The sequence below is a fragment of the Indicator indicator genome, chromosome 10 (genome assembly GCF_027791375.1).
Source record: "Indicator indicator isolate 239-I01 chromosome 10, UM_Iind_1.1, whole genome shotgun sequence".
NCBI classification, from domain to species: Eukaryota; Metazoa; Chordata; class Aves; order Piciformes; family Indicatoridae; genus Indicator; species Indicator indicator.
Genome location: NC_072019.1, coordinates 22,641,875 through 22,661,205, shown reverse-complemented (window position 1 = coordinate 22,661,205; position 19,331 = coordinate 22,641,875). Strand labels below are relative to the sequence as shown.

At 41.5% G+C, this 19,331-nt stretch overlaps 1 protein-coding gene across 2 annotated transcripts; it reads left to right on the top strand.

The window, feature by feature from the left end:
• The first annotated feature begins 899 nt into the window (after positions 1 to 899).
• Positions 900 to 19,270, top strand: EFCAB14 (EF-hand calcium binding domain 14). 2 transcript variants are annotated; one of them, XM_054384459.1, is made up of 11 exons: positions 900 to 1,075; positions 1,947 to 2,095; positions 5,345 to 5,490; positions 7,367 to 7,465; positions 9,979 to 10,089; positions 10,958 to 11,038; positions 11,879 to 12,070; positions 12,769 to 12,849; positions 14,024 to 14,135; positions 15,281 to 15,409; positions 16,375 to 19,270. In XM_054384459.1, the coding sequence occupies exons 1-11, from the start codon at positions 900 to 902 to the stop codon at positions 16,548 to 16,550; spliced, it is 1,452 nt and encodes a 483-aa protein (XP_054240434.1). In that variant the 3' UTR covers positions 16,551 to 19,270. The 2 variants fall into 2 exon arrangements, with proteins under 2 accessions (XP_054240434.1, XP_054240433.1); XM_054384458.1 differs by having other exon boundaries at positions 15,278 to 15,409.
• The last annotated feature ends 61 nt before the right edge of the window (positions 19,271 to 19,331 follow it).

Below are 19,331 nucleotides of genomic sequence, written 5' to 3'. Positions count from 1 at the left end.
TGGGAAGCTGGCATTTGGGAATATCGCTCCTTTACACGCAGCGCTTTAGGCTTCTCGGGCACACAAGCCTGAAGGAGAGAACAGGCATACCCTGGGCTTTTTCACCCTGAGGTCTTTCATCACATATTCCTGCCTCCCAAGGCTTCGCCGCCTTCTCCATCCATTGTCATACCGGCTCACAGCTCCTTTCGTCCTTCCCGTCCCGCTGCCGGCTGTCATTTTAAGCTGCATCTTAAAAACGGCCGGCACAACATCTTCTCAGCAGCGAGGGCGATGACTCCATCGGGCTGGCCGTGTGGTGCCCTGCAACCCCTGAGGCTGGGTAACGCGGCAACTCTGCGGCAGGCAGAGGGAGGGCAACTGCCGTGCGAATTCTTTTCCTTGCTACCGTTATCTCTGGGAGCATCGGCTCTCACTGAGCCTGGTTCTCAAGAGGGGACAGAGGGTAACTGTAGAGGGAGGCACCACTAACAGGCCAGGACCCTCGGCTTGGTAGCCGCTTCTGGCTGTCTTCTTCACCACTCGCCTCACCCGGCCCCAGCAGCACTCGAACCCGATCCCACCGGGTCTTCACAGACCTTCGTGGAGGGCACACCTGGGCCTTTAAGCCCCAAGCGGGGCGGCCCGGCACTGCCCAATGGGAGCGTGTCTTGCTGGCAGGTGGGGGGGGGCGTGCCGCCGCGGGGCCGGCTGCAGCCATGGCGCGGGCGGGGCGGGTGGAGGGAGCGGGGCCGGCCGTGCTGCCGCGGGGCCGGCCGGAGAGCAGCGGCCGCGGCCCCGCGGAGCGCCTGTAGCCGCGGCCGGGCCGCAGGCTGGGAAGCCGGGGCGCGCTGGCGGCGGCAGAGGAAGAGGAGGGAGGCGGGAGCCAGCCGCCGGCCGTGCCGCCGGCCCACAAGAGGATGAAGAAGCGGAAGGAGCTGAACGCGCTCATTGGCTTGGCCGCCGACGGCCGCAGGAAGAAGCCCGCCAAGAAGGGCTCCGGCCACCGGCTGCTGCGGACCGAGCCGCCCGCCTCCGACTCTGAGTCCAGCTCTGAGGAAGACGAGTTCGCTGGGGCGCGGACCCGCTGCGGCAAGTGAGTCCCCGGGACTGCTGCTGAGTCCCCTGCCTAGTCCTACCTGCTTTGGGCTCTGGCCTTGAGTCGCAGCGGGAGCTCGTCGCCTCAGCCCCAGTCTCAGCAACGCAGCTGGAGGCGGCTCCGTTGCCTAGAGCGGGTCAGCTTCGTGGTGGTGGTGGGCTGGTGGGAACTGCCGGGAAAAAGCTGGAGCTGCGCTATGTCTGGTCCAACAGGTCTCCTGGCTAGCGGCAGAAGTAGATCTGAGCCATCCTCTGGCGTTGTTCTTGGTTTGTCTGCTACACCTGCCGAAACTGAAGTGCTTGGAGCAGCTCGAGGGCAGCTGCCTCTGTCTGTGTGTTCAGCACGGCACAGTCCTTTGTCAGTGAGCTGACACGGTACTGGTTTTCTTGTGGACATGATGTGCTGTTGGTAGTAAATAAACTTTAACAGAATTATTAATGTGTCTCTGAGAATTACTAAAAGTAGGCATGCGGCAGAAAAAATAAGACTTGTGCAGTTTAGGATAATCTAAGGTGTTTGTCCTAATGTTATGGTAATGACCTTTCTTGAAGCCTACTTTCTGAGCTACCAAGCAGGTGTTCCTAAGAAGTTATGTGAGCAGAGCAGGAAATTTTAGTAAGCGAAACCTGCCAGCTGCCCTTAAGTATGCTAGATGTGCCTCAGGATGAACTGATCAGAGAGAAATAGCTCTGATATTAATGTATTGCTGTATTTATTCTTTGCAAAGCTTTTTGCTAGCTCTTGTCAGCCAAAGCGTGTGCTGTTCCATCACTGTCCCTCACTTTGATAGAACAGCATTTAAAATAAAACTTTTCTAGGTACTGTTAAATGTTCACAATCTGTTTTTTTGTTTGTTTGTTTTATCCAGGGGAGATTATCTACGATGCTGCAAATTCTGTTACCCCTTATGTGCATTTGTCATTCTGGCTGCCTGTGTGGTGGCATGTGTTGGCTTAGTCTGGATGCAGGTGGCTCTCAAGGAGGATCTCGATGCAATAAAGGAAAAGTTTCGAACTAGTAAGTATAAATATAACTACACTGTTTCATATTTGCTTTGGGTTGTGTGAAGAGCTTCAACTGCCTGTTTATTCAAGGTCTGAAAGTACTGAGCAGACAAACTGCCCCTGAAATGAGGAGTCCCCTGAGCCAAAAACTCTTGGAGGCTGGGTGTGAATCTAAGGCAAATGTTATATATTCTTGCCTGCTCTATGTTTTCTGAGGTGCAAGGACACTGGACTAGGTGTGCCTGTGGTTGCTTGTACATACATTTAGAAAATTGCTGGCTTGGGAGTGCTCTATTCTGAAGGAGGCCCCTGTTTAGAATGAAAAAGATATGATCAGCCCTGTGAAGGCAGTCTAGGGGATTTTGATGCATCCTTTAAAAAAAAAAAAGAATTAAAAACAATATTCTTGTCTTGAGGACTTTCAAAAACATCTAACACTTTCCATAGTGTTACTGCAATTTGTTCCTTCGGTATTATGTCTTCATATCCTCTGAATGTTTATCTTACTTGCAGTGACTTGTTCAACTTCTATGCTGTGTTGCATATGGTGTGGAATTACATCATATTTAATACTTTGAAGTAGGGAGTATGTGAAGCATTTTACTTGTAGGTCTCGGGTTTTTCCTGTCCATGTAACATTTCAGTATTAAAACTTCTGTAGTGCTGAGGTGTAACAAAGGGTGAGGTTATGCTCTTAGTTCTCTGTAGCTCATCTCTGGACAGAAGGTATGTTTTGGTCTCTTTATTTTAGTAGTGTTTAAAATCTTATAAAGTGAAAAAGGCAAGAATAAGCTGAGGAGCTGTGTAAGTGAAGCTTAAGCATTCAGATAGTCTTTAGTTGCTTCAGGAAAGCTAGACAGTTGTGTCTTGCCTGAAAAACACTGCTGTTGACTGCTGGGTTTGTCCCATAGCTTTGATCCTCATCTTAGAATTTCTGTGCCCAAGACATGACAATGACCTTAAAAATAAGGCTAGTGAAACTAGTTCAAAAATTAGGAGGATTTTAGGGATGGAGGTAAGCAGAGGGTTTCATATGCTTGTGGCAAAAGAGATACTGAGGAAATGTGTGCAGATATTCTTTGCTGTTGGTATTCAGGGCTTCCTATTCAGGTGTGTAACTCTTCTGTGAGGTGGTGAATTGTCTGCCAAGATAGAATCTTCTGGCTGTCTGGGAGTCAGTTGCTGTTAGATGTTCTTTTATTTTAACTGATACTGACCTCTGAAAGTTAGCTGTTAACTGATGTCCACTGGTTACAGAGGATAGCCTCAGTTACAGGTGCAGCTCTGAGCATACAGAACAGCTCTGCAGTCGCTGTTCCTGTGTTATGGTCAACTGACTGCTGCTCTTCATGGACTGGTCTGCTTTAAGTATGTACTGACTGTAAAAGCTTTGCATGATGACAACAGTTGCTGGCTTTGGTGCAGTTAAGTTTCATCATTCCTGTTCAACACAGACCTCTTTGTTAAAGCAGTTCTCTTTCAACTTACCGTCTGGGTGTTAAGAGAGTCTCAGATTTCCTTGACACTGTAATAGCATGCCTAGAAGCTGCATGGGAGCCTCATAATGAGGCAGAGCATGAAAAACAAGTCAAAAGCAGACAGCAAGAATAACCTGGTTCCACAAAGTTAACATTGTGCTTCAGTTAGATATGTGGATGAATGGAAGAAAAAAGGCATGGGATCAGTCTGTCCTTGAGCAAGTTTGGAAGAAAAACCTTCCTCCTGATTCTTCATCCAGATTTTTTTTCCTGTAGTGATATTTGTTAATGTTCTGCCATGCTTTGAACAAATGGAGTATGGTATGAGTGCTTTTTGTAAATAAAGACATCTTTTAATCTGAATGTTTGGATAAGGGGAAGTCATTGTGGTGTTTTCCTTCAATTGTTAGCAACTATAAGAATGCATACAGTACATAACTTTTCTAGCACTGTTAAAAACTGACTGGAGTTTCACTGTATGCAGTGGGAGTGGCAGAACGGAAGATAATTTTTCAAAGAGTTTCTGGAACATCAGATTCAGTGTAACGTATCATGTCAAGCACACAACTAACTGTTTTGGCTAAAGTACACCTTTCAGGCTCTTTCTTAACCAAAAGCCATGTTTGGGTCTTTGATGATCAATGCAGATTACTCTGTACCAAGCAATGAGTTCTAGGACTTCAAGAAAAGTGAAGTGGGTTTTGAAGATGCAGGGGCAAGTTCTGTTCATTTGGGCATCCACTCCATAAGCATGAAGCACTCCTGAAGGCTTCCCCATCTGACCAGATGGGTCACACATGGAAATTTTTTCTGGGAGCAGCCAGCTGCGTACCACATAGGTCCTACTGCTCTTGGCAGTCTAGGCTGAATTGTGGCAGTTTGTTATGGAGCATTCCAGTTACAAGGTGGAGGTGCAGGTTTTGGAGAGCTCTCATCTCCATCTCAAAAAAACCTCTGCTTGTTTCTTAGGCCTAGGGATTTTAGGATTGCCTAATGGTGCTTGCAGCTAAACAGCTTAGTCACTGCAGACCTGGTAGAGCTGCATTTCTGAGGCTGACTGGTGTTAGTTTGAGCTGCACATTTCCTCTCCCTGTAGTATTAATGGCAGTAATAACTGACTTGATTTAAAAGGACCTTGTCTACTGATTTGTTTACCAACAGATGTTAGTGTGTAACCTTACACATATTTTTCGGTTGTCTTTCTGTCACATGGAACAACTGTTATCATGTTAATCTCATGGGAATTTATTTTGTTGTCAGCAGCCCCTTTGCAGGCTTGAGAAGGGCACTGAGGTTCATTTCAGGTGCTTCCTTTGCCCTGGTGCTGTTGGCAGCTCTTATTCCCAGTCTCATTACTCTTTAATGTTCCTCTGTGAAAGTAATGCAAAATAACTGCACTAAATAAAGATCTACTGAGCCTTCCCAGAATAACAGTAGTATTGCAAAGTGTTAAATTTAGTATGGTCCCTCTGGGTTCTCTCTGCAGATGTTAATACTCTTAAAACCAAAAAAAGAGCTGTCATTTTAAGCAAACATTTAATTCTGAACTGGCAATAAACCTGCATGTTGCAACTGTTACTGCCTTCTTTCACTACTGTAGGAGATGCTGCTTGCAATTTGTTTTCTGCTTTTCAGTGTTGTTTACCTGGAATTTTGTTGTTTGGTTTTGTGGGGTGGGGTTTTTTTGTTTGTTTTATTTGTGATTTTTTTTGTGATTTGCTTGTTTGTTTTATGGTTTGGTTTTGTTTTTAAAAACAAATTTAATTATCATTCCATTTCTTTAGTGGAATCTAATCAAAAGACATCATTCCAAGAAATTCCTAAACTGAATGAAGATTTGGTGCAGAAGCAAAAGCAACTAGAACAAATTGAGACTGGAGAACTGGGGCTAAGTAAAATTTGGATAAATATCACAGAGATCAATAAACAGGTGAGAAAGATCAGTGCTTGGTTTTGAAAAACAGAAAATGATTCCATTCAGATTTATTTTTGCAAAAATTAATTTCATGTGCAGCGCTGAGCTTTCATCTAAGGACTTCTGTGACCATAAGCTAAACTTTAAAAATGAAAGTTAAAACAGAGTGTAAGCAAAGAAAGATTTGAGCATCTCCAGTTGGACTGGAGGCTGATTGCAAAGAGGAGAAATTATGCAACTGGTGGAAAGACTTCAGGCAGAGCTTTAAAGAACCTGAGAACTGTGCAGTTCTTAATATTCCTGTCAAATAACCCTGATGTTTGTGATGAGAGGCTTGACATTTCAGACTCCTGAGGGCATTTGAAAATATTTCATAAGTGTGGCAAAGAGTCACCTGAATCAGTACAAGTTGATGTAGCTACAACTGAAGTGCTGGTATCTTGTGAATATAAAAATCTGCTAATACACACTTGGAATCTGAGCTGGTGTAAATCTTAGCTCTGTTTACGTGGCTAGAGCTAAGCCACTTAACAGAAAGCTCTTTCCTCAGTTGCTGCATTAACTCATGCTTACAAACAAAGCTTCCAGCAAGGCTCTTACTGAAATTCTTGTCTTGGAGGGCAAAAATGTTCAGAGCTGCTCACAGGCAGTGATACCAAGCTGTGTGTGTGGGGAATCTTCCCTGACACTGGTACTTTGGGTTCCATTTTTAAGAGTACTGAAGTGCCTGCTCATATTGTTTTTTCTTCAGTCCCACACAGTGGTTAAGTGCTTAATATGTCACATAAATATGGTTGGAAATTTGACTTGTCTTTGGCATCTGGCAGTATGCATTATCCACAGGTACTTAGGTGCTTCTTTTAAAATGCTATCATCTGCATCTTGATGTTAAAGCTACTTGCACATGGGTATTGCAAACCCTGGAGTTACTGCAGGGTATAGTTAGAGTCTGAGACAGCTCTTCTGGTGATCAAAGTTTAGTTACTGGTTTGTTTCCATGTATTGTTGGGATATGCTTTTGGGAACTATTTCAGCCAATATTCACAGCTGTGGAACTGAAGATTGCACACCAGCTGATCGGTGGTGTCCTAATGTAAGATCAGTACCTTGCCTATTTCCTCAGCTTGCAAAACAATTTATTTTCTTAGCCAGATGAAAGTGAGTTTTATCCTCTCTATTTTTATATATTCAAATATGAGAATAAATTTATTTTCTTCATTTTGACTATTGATGACTACAAACTGTGCTTAAAGTCATAGTGTTAGCAGTTAATGACTAGCATGTAGTTTAAATTTTTTTTGTTGTTGACAATGTCTTAGCTGGAATGAATAATCTTGAAGACCCTCTGAGTTACTTGCTGTGTGGGTCAAATAGTTGACAGAACTTGAGCTAACCTGCTCTTTTTAGATTGTCACTGTTTCACCTCAGTAGCAGAAGGTTTGGGTGATAGGTGCAACTTCCTGGCCCATCACTCATCTGGAGAAGTTGCATGGCTTTACTAGGTTTTGCCATTCAAGTTTGATTGCTAAATACAGAAGGGGATGACTGTTTTCCTCCATGTAAGTGCTTCTTACACAATTTTTAAAAGTCTTTCTTGGGTAACAGCCTCTCTCTCAAGCATATGAATGTCAGATGGGCAGAGGCTACCTTATTGAAAAGTAGGGGCTTCTATTGCTTTCATTCAGTTAAAAAATAATAATTAAGCCATTGCTTCTCTTGCAAGAGGCAAAATATTTTTAATGCAGCCTAGGCAGGACTTCTAACCTAGAGAGAGGTGTGTTTTCTCTTTGTGTACATGTATAATTTTTGTCTTGCCTTAAGTCGTTGGTGTTAGAGAAGGCCAGAATTAGGATTATGTTGACTAATTGTAAATATTCCTCTTTGGTTTTAGATATCGCTATTGACCTCAACAGTAAATCATCTCAAAAACAACATAAAGTCTGCTTCTGATCTGATTTCTCTTCCTCTTACAGTAGAGAAGCTTCAGAAGGCAAGTACTGTAAATGTGGCTATTGCTAAATGTGTTCTGTGCTGCAGCTGGGCTCTTGGAGACAGCAGTGACAACAGGAGTTGCCTGAATTTTACATGTGAGGAGTAGTTGCTTCTCTTGTTCTTAAATTGGACTTCATATACTTGATATTGTATGGTCCTATGACAGTGTATGGGAGACGAAAGATTGGAAGGTCTTGTTTTGAAGGTCTTGTTTTTCTGGAGATGCCTTTGTATTATGTTGTCACTTCCTTACCTTGGATCTGATCTTTATGGTTAGTTTCCTTCAGATTGCTAATCTTCATATCATTTAAGACACTTGCAAGAAGTCCCATCTATAGTTCTACAAGTTGTGCTTGCAAATAGGTGGTTTGTTTAGCTTTTGTAATGGGAAAAGCAGTTGGATTGCTTTCTGGATAACTTCCTCACCTTGAAAAGGGTATCATTCTACATCTCTACTTACAGTCTTGAGAGTGGTAGGAGTCTTACCTGGGACCAGTGGGCCCAGAAACATTACCATGGGAGCTTTCTTGGTGATCAGTACATGCATGGAAAAATCTGAATTGTACTGGGATGGTTTTCTGACAATCCCTTGAAAGATGAGCTCTACTGGATGGCAGAAACTTCTGAAGTGACTTCTGTTAATACATTGTCTTATTGTGTGCTTTGGCTGAGCAGTCTTTCCTAGACAACTGTCTTGTTTATTTTGCTTAGAGGAATAGCTTGTTGAAACTTCCCTGCCTCTTCCCCAGCAGTTCTGTTTATTTAGCAATGAACACTTACATCAGGCTGACACCTAATGTCAGTCCAGTTTTGTGGCTTTTATGGGTTTCCACTTCTCATTTGCTACCCTACAAAATTAAGGTATAATCACCAAGCTAGTCATATGCAAAGCAATTAGTGTGATTTGGTTGCTCAGATTTCTTTTTCTGGGAGGAGTACAAAGCTATTTGTAATTTACTGTTATTAGCATGCTGGATTTTTACTGTGTCATAGCAGAAGTAAGTCTTAGGGCAATACCTGGTCTGGAACCTGCACCTGCTTTCTTCATGTGTATATATAAAATACAGGAAAATCTTGTCACCTTGCTGCCTTTAGTCTGTCAAGACAAAGTGTTAGGGCCAACAAATTTCAGCTTGCAGCAGCCTGCTGAACACCAAGGCTCCATACTTGATCACAAAAATCAAAGATCTTGGGAACTTTTGACTTCTTTCCAGTCTCTGCTGTTGAATCCAAGTAAGTTAAGCTAGATGTGACGTCTGTTTCCACTACTTTCTCGATGTGATCTTGCTTGGATTTATGTTTTGGAAGGTTGATACACTAAAGCCAGGGAATCATAGAATAGTTTAGGTTAGAAGGGGCCTTACAGATACTTATCCAACCTCCCCACCATTGGCAAGAATGCCTCTCAACTAGACTTGGCTGTTCAAGGCCTCTTTCAACCTGGCCTTGAACACCCCCATGGAGGTGGTGTCCACAACCTCCCTGGATAACCTAAAGGTGTTGTGAGGTCCTCAAGGACAGAGGGATCTTTTACTGAACCTGTGTTCAGACATGGAAAATGAAGAGCTGGAGCAGCATTTGTGTTTGTTTGAATGTAGTCTGGGTAGCAAGAGGGTCATGTCAGTGCCTTCAGAGCTTTTGAGCATAACAGGGTCATGGGAAAAAAGGGGGTTTTTAGGTGGCTTCTGTTTTAGTGATTGAAGAAACTATTAAAAATGGAATGAGAAGCATAGAGCTATTTTCTGTCCTGTTACTGTAATTTCCATGAGTGTTTGAGGACATCCTAGCTGTCAGTCTGACTGATAGGTGCTGTGCTACCAGCTGCTAAAGCACCATTGCAGAAGAGTTCCTTTCTAAAGTTAAGAGTCGCGGACATGGGAAGTTCACACAGGTGAAGGCAAGGAAAGGTTGAGACGAGTAGTCAGGAGCAAAGGTTGCTGTCAGATCACAGTGAGTGCACTTAACAGAATTCCTGGGGGCTTTCTTGATGCTTCAGAGCTGTTCTTTCATTTTAAAAAAGGCAATACTTGCTTGACAATCTAATCTGCAGCCTTTGGGAGGCTAGTTACACAATGTATGTTGTCTGATGGGTAGCCCTGAAAAAGCAGCGAAAGTCAGTGATGTCAGCATCCTTGTATTCAATACAAATGCTCCATGGGGAGAGAAGGTAAGATGTCTTCATATCAGGATTTATTTTTAAATTTAAATTAATGCCAGAACATTTGTATTGTTTAGGGAATGGATATAGCAGACCCATAATTTGGGTTATCTAGCTAGAAGTCTCATCGTGCAGAGTCTGTCTTGGTTTATCAGCCTGGAGATTGCAATGGGTATAATGTGCAGTTTTGTCTGCAAAGGAGGTTCTGAATACTTGAAATTCATGTGCAGATTTTTGTGGCAGTCTGCCTGTAGTTCCACTAACAAAAGGTTATTTAGCAGATTGAGTCTTTGGGAGGGTGCAGTTTGAGGACGACTGAGATTTTTTTTTTTTTGCCATCTTCTTTATTCCAGACTGTAGCAAACATAGGTAGCACGCTTACCAGTGTTTCTCATGATGTTGAAAATATACAGACAGCTATTGAAGAATACAAGAAATCCATACAAATACTCCAGAATGATGTGGTAAGAAAATGTACTGATTTAATGTTGCATTTTAAGAGTGACCTGCATAATACGGAGCAAGTTTAAGAACTGCTTGGAGTTCTGCCTTACGCCTTTAAAACAGTTTTGAAATGTCAGGAATAATCTCATCTTCTAATTCCTGTGGCATCTCCTATATGGTACCAAGTATGTGTTTCTCTGCAGCCAGAACTTTGGGTCCTACTAGACTTCTTATTCTACAGATTTTTGCTTCCTACTACACAGACTTGGAGCTTTGGGAATCTCTGCTTCTGTGTGGTGCAGGTTACTGCTTATGGCTACTGACTGCACTGTCTTAGGACTGCAAATGTGGAAGTGTTGAGATTAGTTTGTTGATTGAATTGAGGATACACATGAGGGTGAAATTACTGACCATCTTTACCAGAAAGCACTCACTGTACTTATACTGACCTCCCACGTGGGGTTAACAAACTGAGACAATAATTAAAGATTTTCAGCTATATAGCAATGCAGCACTACATTAATATGAGTGCTTGCAGATAAAAATCTGTTAGATACATGATAGAACTTGGTTCAGTTAGTGGGTGCTACAAGAACGTTGCAGCTGTGGCAGTGTGTATGGTAGCAGTGAAATGTGTGTCATAATACTTCATTACAGGGAAAAGAGCTAATTAGGAGGGTTTCATTAAAGCAAATTTGGACCTTATGTGTTTGAGAGAGAAAACACTATATTAGCTTAGTTAAAATTCTGCATGCAAAACAGACATGAGTGACTATAATTGTAGCAAAACATCTTCAGCTTTAGCTTGCCAGTTATTAAAAGCTTAGTTTTTTTTTTTTTTTCTTTTTGCAAGCATTTGGTAACATAATTTTCTACTTTTTCCCTTAGAAGGAATTAAAACAGATACCTTCACTTCCCTCCACTGTTGTGCCAAGAACTGAGACAAACCAGACAGAAAATTGCAAAAAGGTATTTCTCTCTCTTGCATAAGAAATATTGGTACAGATATCACTGATAGGTAGCTTTTTTCTGTGTTTTGCAGTACTGTAGTGTACAAAAGAGTATGGCTTTTATAAAGGCAATGTAGATAGCATCCTTCAAAACAAAACAGAAGATAATTTTGCTGTTCCTATGTATGTACAAACAGGAAAACATTGAGGGTGTTTTGTCTTCTGAGTGAAGAGTGAAAAGACTGAAATGAATATCTAGCAAATTCTAGGTGTACTTTGTTTGTGTAAATGGAAATGAGTTAAAGATTATTTATGGAGTGGATTTTACAACAGGTACTTGCCAATCTAAGCAAATCTGGGAGTGGCATGTATTGAGTCACCCTCAGTGTATTGAGGTGTGGAAAGCAGGGATTCAACAACAAAAAAGAGATGGAGTGTATGTGTTCACCTGAGTGGTTGGAATGGAATGACTGCACTTATTTGCATTTGAGATAGTCAGTATCTTTCTACAAAATGAATCTTGTGTATAAATACGACTAGTACACGTTTTCTTGGGAAAAATAATTGCTGTGGTTACTAAGCTTGCCCTGGAAAATGAGATGAATAGGCTTTCTGTGTTTGCTGGCACAGCCAAAGTGACTGCATTAGCAGCAAAAAGGTTAGCCCTGAGGAATAATCTGTTTCAAACTTTGAAAGCTAAAGTAACTTTCTGGAAGCTTCCAGTTGAATGTTTTCAGTGATTTCAGTGGAGAGCCAGACCTGACGTCTGCCCAGTCAAACTGGGTCAGCCACTGTGTTGCTAATAGCAAGAGTGCTGCAAAAGTTAAGTGAACTGACCTGTGTTGGTTTTATATTTCAGGACAACCAGTCATTGCATGCAACTTTGGAAGAGCTAAATAATACTGTAGTGGGGTACCAAAAGTTGAATGACATCAAGCTTCTAAATGTGGATTCAGCCATTGGTAACCTTAGCCGGCGGGTTACACAGTTAGAAAATTCTCCCCTTGCTGGGAATTATCTGGATAAAAGAGAAAATTTGTCTACCAGTGTGGTAAGTATTTTTTTTTTTTTTACCAAGGATGCCTACTCAGGCTAGTAGTTTCAATACTTTATATACAGCACAGGTAGAGCTTTTCAACCATAACTTCAGAAAATGTCAGGATGAAACACGAGACAGTTAAATTTTAGAAGGCTGGAATTTGTTCCATATTTCTGAGCAGATGAGCAGTGTTAAGAGTATCCTGAAGTACTCCTTTATTCCCTGAAGAATCTACAGAAAATAGCCAAATCACTGATAGTTAAGACTTGAGTGACTGCTTAATGAGATGGGATGGGATTCAGAAAACTCTTTAACTTTAGTAAGGCCCTCTGGCATGGGTGTGTTAAGAGCACTGAGGAACCAGGTGGGCCTCTGGATTGTTCAGCAGTACTTATGTGTTAAAAAGAACAAAGAAAAAGGTAAAGGGGAAAAAAAAAAAAGCTAAATATGTTTGTAAAATTTTCCAGTACTTTCTGTATGTCATACTGGGGTGAGTCTGTGAGAACAGGGTCTGTATGTTTAGCAATAAGGACCCTGTTGATGCTGCTGTCATAAATTATGTGAATCCCTGCCTCTACGTTTATTCTAGTTTGTATTTCTTCCATTTATTTTTTTCCTGCTTCATGCCTGCCAAATGTGAAGGAAAGAAGCTATTGTAGAAAATAATAAGCATATGAATAAACTTGGTTCTCCCCCACTTTCTTCTGTAGGGGAATGATGTAACTACCTCTGTAAAAGCAGGAAATGAAGATCAACTGGATAATGAAACTAATCCAAATGAAGAACTGACGGTAAAGGAAACACAAACAAATACTGGTCTACTAGAGCATGTAATTGTCTGTATAAACATGTTGTAAATGAGACTTAATTGAGGAAAGATCTGCAAGCAGGCTTATCTGATTGATTTCTTTCAAAAGTCCAGAGCAGAGCAACAGCTTATCCACCCCATTTTTGGGACAGGAAGTCAAATCAGGATGGAAGGAAAGTTTAGTCTTGCCGTTCTGACTACGTATGGGATAACATAACAGAGTTGCAGTAACATTCTTCCATGCAGCTGAAAGAATCTTAAGAAATTCAGAACATGGTCTGGTGGGACCAAAGGTCATTTGAGTACCCATTGCCATGCTTTAGCAAAGCTAGCCCAACTGGTGTGGATTCACACCACAAATGTGTTATGGTTTTTATCCCGATGGAAGACTTGGGCTGATTTACAGAAACTTTGTGCTGGTGGAGTTAAGGGATTGATGAAAGCTGCCTCTTGGTAATGAGCTGATGAGCAACTGTGAGTGCTTTTAACACTAAATGGCAAATTGTGGGCTGAGGATAGGAGGCAGTGCTGCTGAGGTTAGTTTTCATCTTGTGGAAAGAAAGCAGGTGAATGATGTAGCTACACTGGCACTTCTAGGGTTGGATTGATGTGAATTCAAGCTAGCATCTGGAACCTACTCATAAAAAGAGCAAAGGATCTCATTTAAATATGTGGTGAATTGACTTTGACAGAGATACAGTGACTCCACTAAGGTAGTTGACTGTACTGCAGACAAACATTTGAGACAATGATGCAATTCAATTAATGCATTAATGTTTGCTCCAGGTACGTTTGGTTTATATTATGATTTTTCTGAGTCTTGCTTGTTTGTATAAGAAATAAGGAAATCAGTGTCTGCAAAACAGTTCCTTATTTTTCAGGTTGAGGGACTGATGTTCTTGTTTTCTTACAGACCATGTGAATTTATTCCTTACATCTTTCCATAGATTGATTTGTTGTTTTGTTTTTTTTTTATTTTAATTTATTTTGGTTTTGTGTTTAAAGTTTTTGAACCTTAAAATTTTAAACTTGATCAGCCTGGAGATCTCCCAAGTCACTCAAAAATACTTACATATTTTAAATTACTACTTTTCCTGATTCTTCCATTTATTGAAGGAGTGCTTTTTAAGAATTTGGTTTTTTTTCTACATATGCAGGAAATAGAAACTAGAGATTCTCAGGTATCAAAACTAAGAGAAAAGCTTCAGATGATCAGTGCTCTCTCAGGCAAGCCAGTGAATGACAGACCCACTGAGACATCAAAGAATGGTAAGAATATTGTGTAATAGCAGTCCATGAACCTGAAAGTTCCCTATGTAACTTGAAGAATAACTCATGAAGGTGGAAAATTTAGACTGTTCCTCAAGATTTTGGTGAAAATTATTTGAAGTGGTAGGAAACTGATGGCTCTGAACCAGACCACAAGAGTTTGAAGGCAGCTTTCCATGTGTGTGGCAGGATTCACATGTATCAACAGCTTATGTTTCATAGATTCATAGAATGGTTTGGGTTGGAAGGGACCACAAGGATCATCTAGCTCCAAACCCACTGCCATGGGCAGGGACACCTTGCACTAGACCAGGCTGCTTATGGCCTCATCCAGCCTGGCCTTGAACACCTCCAGGGAGGGGGCCTCCATGAGCTCCCTGGGCAACCTGTTCCAGTGTCTCACCAGTGTCTGTAAAGAATTTCCTCATACTACCCAGTCTAAATCTACCCTCCTCAAGCTTTAATCCATTCCCTATTATATACCTATGAGGCATACATTGAGAAACCTGTAATAATTTATACCCCGTAACATCTATTTTAATTTTTTCTTTCAAAACCAAAGTGTACCATAGAAGAAGGGTCTACATTTCTGGTGACTTGGCTCAGTTCTGCACTTGTGCTCTATATATTCAATTAGTGCTGATGAGAAGATTTGAAATACTTAATTTCAGTAGAACTGAGCTTTTTAATGTGCTAAGCAGCAACTTGGAAGTTTAGACACTGCTGTTGAGGAAGGTAAACTTGACAGAGAAAAAGCAGCTCAGGTGGGCAGATGTAATTAGCTTATTAAAAGCTTGCTCAGCACTCTCCAACCAGGAGGTAGAAAGCAGTTCCAAGGCAGTCTTTATATGGGGTTTACAAATACACCTAGTACAAATACACCCTAGTACAGCATGGAAGAGTAAAGCTGCATGACTGTTTAAAAAAAGAAACAAAAGTTTCCTTCCTTCTGTTCTTGCAGTTATTGGTAAAAGGGGGCAACACTGAAATGATTTTGCAGCATTCTTATCTCATGGCATCTGTGGTGAAAAAAAAACCAAACCCAAAAACCAACACAAAATTTTTTTGGACATTTTTTGGTTGTTTTTGCTAATTGTAATTCTGTTGAACTAGTAAGAGTAATAGAAATTGTTTTGTAACAGTAGAAAGTAGTCTGAGCACTACAGCAAAGCCCACAGACCTTTTAAGATTGACATCAAGGTCAGCTGATGACAACATAGAGAGTAACAGACAGCAGAGACATCTGTCCTTACCAGGAATTTCCAGCATCGAAGGTATGTCCTTTCTAAGCTGACCTTTTCTTTTTCTGAGTAGTTCATGTAAATGCTAAGAAGTATAATCAATTATTATGCTGTTGTTTCTGGGTATTCTGGGAGAAGTGAGGTGAATTTCAAAGGCTTGAGCAGTACAGACTTTAAAAAAAGTAATTAAAAGAAAACAAACGAAAACCCCAAACAGAAACAAACAATAAAAAAGGCAACACAAACAAACAAAACAACCCCCCCCCAAAAAAACCCCAACAAAACAAAACTAAAAGGAGAGAATACCTACCGTGTTATAGGAAAGAAACTGGTATTTAAACAGAAGTGTGCATTATAAATAAACTATACATTTTTTGAATGCTGAAATATTATACTGAGTTCTCCCAGAGATTGTGAGGGAAGTCAAGGGCAGAATTAAGGTGCTGAAGGACTATGAAGTAGGTGTGTGTATGTTTGGGTTTATCTCTTTTTATCCCTTTTCTCCTGTGTTTTATTATCTTGTCTGGGGGTTGGTTTATTTGTTGTTTTTGTTTTTTTTTAAGAGAACACAGCCTGGTCAAGTGAATGTTTCTGGATCCTGCTGTTCAATCTCTTCAGCAACACTTTGCAGCAGGAAGTGAATAGCCACTTTTCCCTTTATAGCATCTGTGCAGTTGGTATAGCAACAGTCATTCAGGGTTTGCTTTTCTGGAGGATAACTACATCTGTATGCAGTTAGTGGTTGTTAGGCTATTAGTCATGGCCAGAAACAGAGAGATTACTCTTTTTCAGATTTAATGTCATTTAATCCAGAAATGTTTGTGCTTTTTTATTCCTAAATGATTACTGATGGCTTGTGACAGCCCAGAAGACAGACTCCACACCTGGGGATGCTTTGCTAGGTAGTGAGACATAGTGCAGTAGAACTGGAAGAGCAGTTTATAGGATATTCCATTGTGCTTAAAGGAGCTATTTTTCAATCCTTGTTCTCTTTGCAGATCTTCAGAATTTGTTTGAAAAAGCAGCTGAAGATGCTGATGGAAAACTATCATATGAGGATCTTCAAAAGCTGCTTGGCTCTACAGCCCCAGAATCACAGAGCTTTAAGAAATTTGACACAGATGGAGATGAGAAATACTCACTGCAAGAACTGAGATTAGCTTTAGGTGTCTAAGATACCTATCTAGGAATGTGATATTGATGGATGTTACTATAGCTAAAGGAAACTATGGGACATGAAAAACTAAGTCTGCACTTTCCCAATGTTTTACTGATCTTTGGAGCTAAATTGCTGTGCACAGGGCCACCTCTGTTTTTTCATTTGCATTTAGTGAAGAGAAATTTACAAATTTATGTCACTAGGACATAATATTGGGACTGTGAAAATCCAGAAAATTCCCAAACTTGGAAACGTTCTCCTCTCATTCTTTCCTTTTCAGAGGAGTTCTTGTTTTTAATTTAAAATGTGTACATACTAAAATAAAACTATGATTTTTATATTTCACTGAAATTTGCCTTAAATTAGAGAGCTGCACTTTACGTACAGCAGAAGGAAATCTGTCTTGTAAAGACAGGCTGCTTCTGCTTGTAAATATTTGAGATACAGTAAATTATGCATATTTAAGGGGAAGATTGTGTCAGGAGCTGTGTTGGTACTAAGCTGTTGCCAATGAGAGGCTGAGCCTAAAGTGGGTGGTTAAGAGGTTCAGCTAAATTTCTGATTTTCACTAAGTATACCCAGAAATTAATTCAGAATCAGTCAGAGGAAAGCAAGAGTGGTAAATCATGGCCATCTATAGCAGGATTTATTTTTAGAGGGAAGAGCTGAAAAGTGTTTTTATGTCATGAGCCTTCAGGAGCAATTATCTACCAGGTGCTTGGGTTTTCACTTCAGCATTCTTTTAGCTTTGCTATATTGCATCCAGATTGCATTTTGTGAGATGAGCCTCTGTTTTTAAAAGAAAAAAATATAAAATTAAGTATTGAATAACTTTAACAGGTGCTTTAAATGTAAAAGTCTGCAATGCAGCCTGCTGAGCAGCACCTGATTGTTTTTTTGCCTTGGATACACTCAGTGGTGTACTGATGGCGTCACTGACTAGTCACTGGAGATCTTTTGAACAGAGCAGCTGATGCTGCCAGTTTCTTTCATCCATGGTTGTTTGGGTCACTCTGAAGTGTTCTGAGTAAAGCTCCTGGTCTGTAGGAGTGTGAGTGGACAGGGAAGGCCCAGAGTAGACCTGTGGGCTATTTTCTGACTAATGGAGTATCACCCCTTGGTACTTGTAGCTTTATTCTCACCCACAGAGGGGTATGAAAAGCAGGATAGGAGTGTGCAGTCACATTTGTCATTTTCTATTGACACATGTGCTCTGTAAGTGAGACTTCCTTACCAGAGAGGCTTTCATTATTCTGGTGGATCTAAACATTGAGTGTGTTTGTAACTTTCTGGAACACAGACAGTGAGTTTATCAAAAGGAAATTCACTTGCAGGCTAGATCAGAGCCAAGTTGGATGATTTTTCTCACAAATACCACTGTTGTTGTTGGGAGTTTTTTGTATGATCAGTGAAAAGTTGCCCACCTTGATGAAACATCAGTTTATGTGGAACTTGGTTCAGAATTGTTGACTTCTGTATCACTTTAGACTGGATGTGAGTATTCTTGAAGTATGAATCAGTGAAGAAATGTACAAAATAGAACCCATTGCCTAGGCTTCTTTCACTGTTGCTCTTCTGTCCTGTTTGGGTAATGCAGCCATAACCCAACATGAAATTGCTTTTGATGTGACGTTTGAAAACGTAGAACTTAAAAACAAAACCAAACCAACCAACCTTGGCTTTCGAGAGGACAAGAAGCCAACATCTGCTTCTTGCCACTTCCCACACCCTTTTATACACTACTGTATAATTCCTTAACCAAATAAAAAAAAAAAAAGAAAAAAAGAGAGCAATAAAATGTAACCATTCTGGTATTTTATTTGTACATACTGTATCATAGCTATATGCCAGAGTTTCCAAAATATTTTTGGAAGTTTAATTTGTATGGAATTTATCTGACCTTAAAATTCAAGGGATGATTGTATTGCCAGGTCACTCGGTTAGTGTTTTGTTTTGTTTTAGTCTGCTTTATTTTCAGAGCGCTCTTCCACAGCAGTAGCAAAACTGTCAGCTAGAAACAGCGTGTACTGCTCCAGCCACCTCTGCCTGTAGCCAGGGAGCCAAGCTGGTCAGGAATTGGCACTGGGGCATGGCTGGCCATTGGTGCTGCTTAATTTGCATGTCCAGAGCATAGTTGACTGGTAATTGCTGTAGCAACTGCTGTCGTAGGATGGGCTTGTGCTGTCAAGTTAACAAAACTAAATCATCCCTGAGCCCAGCAGTTGCTGTTTGGCCAAGGGTAGCTGATAGTGGTGTGTGCCTGCTCTGCTCCTGGTCTCCATCCACATGCTTTCGAAAGCCCTCAGGCTGGTTTTAGGTTTTAATGTAGCAAAGACACCTGCCTGGGCCAGCTCTCTGCTGCAGCTCACACCTGCAGAGTGTGGGTTGCCAGAAGGGTGGTTGGAGGCCGACCTGAGGAGGCTGTGTTACATCGTCTTGTGCCTCTTGGGGTGGTGAGTCTTCGGAGAAACATGTCTGAATTCAGCACACCGTGAAACAGAGTGCCCAGTCTGTTGTGCTGTGATTCTGGGTTTGCTTTCAGCCTGTGTTTGTGGGTTTTTGGGTGATCTCTGGGGGGGACCAGTGTGTGTCTCTCTTCGGTTACTGACCCTTCCAGAGAGCAGAGCCGCACCGTGCTGGTCGTGCATTGTGCTTCGCTGCTCCGCCGGGTTTCAGCTACGGCACTCCACGCTTTTCACCGTGTAACGCGACACCGATCTCAATAAAAGTTCACTCTCCCCACTGCGTCTGCGGCCGTTTCATTGCGGGGGCGGAACGGAGCGGCGGGGCCGGGGC

What these genes read in the sequence shown, in the direction of transcription:
- EFCAB14 (XM_054384458.1), top strand. Translation starts at nt 900, where the DNA reads ATGAAGAAGCGGAAGGAGCTGAACGCGCTCATTGGCTTGGCCGCCGAC. An exon ending in AAAGGAAAAGTTTCGAACTA is followed by an intron (nt 2,096 to 5,344) that starts GTAAGTATAAAT and finishes CCATTTCTTTAG; the next exon opens with TGGAATCTAATCAAAAGACA. An exon ending in AAAATTTGTCTACCAGTGTG is followed by an intron (nt 12,071 to 12,768) that starts GTAAGTATTTTT and finishes TTTCTTCTGTAG; the next exon opens with GGGAATGATGTAACTACCTC.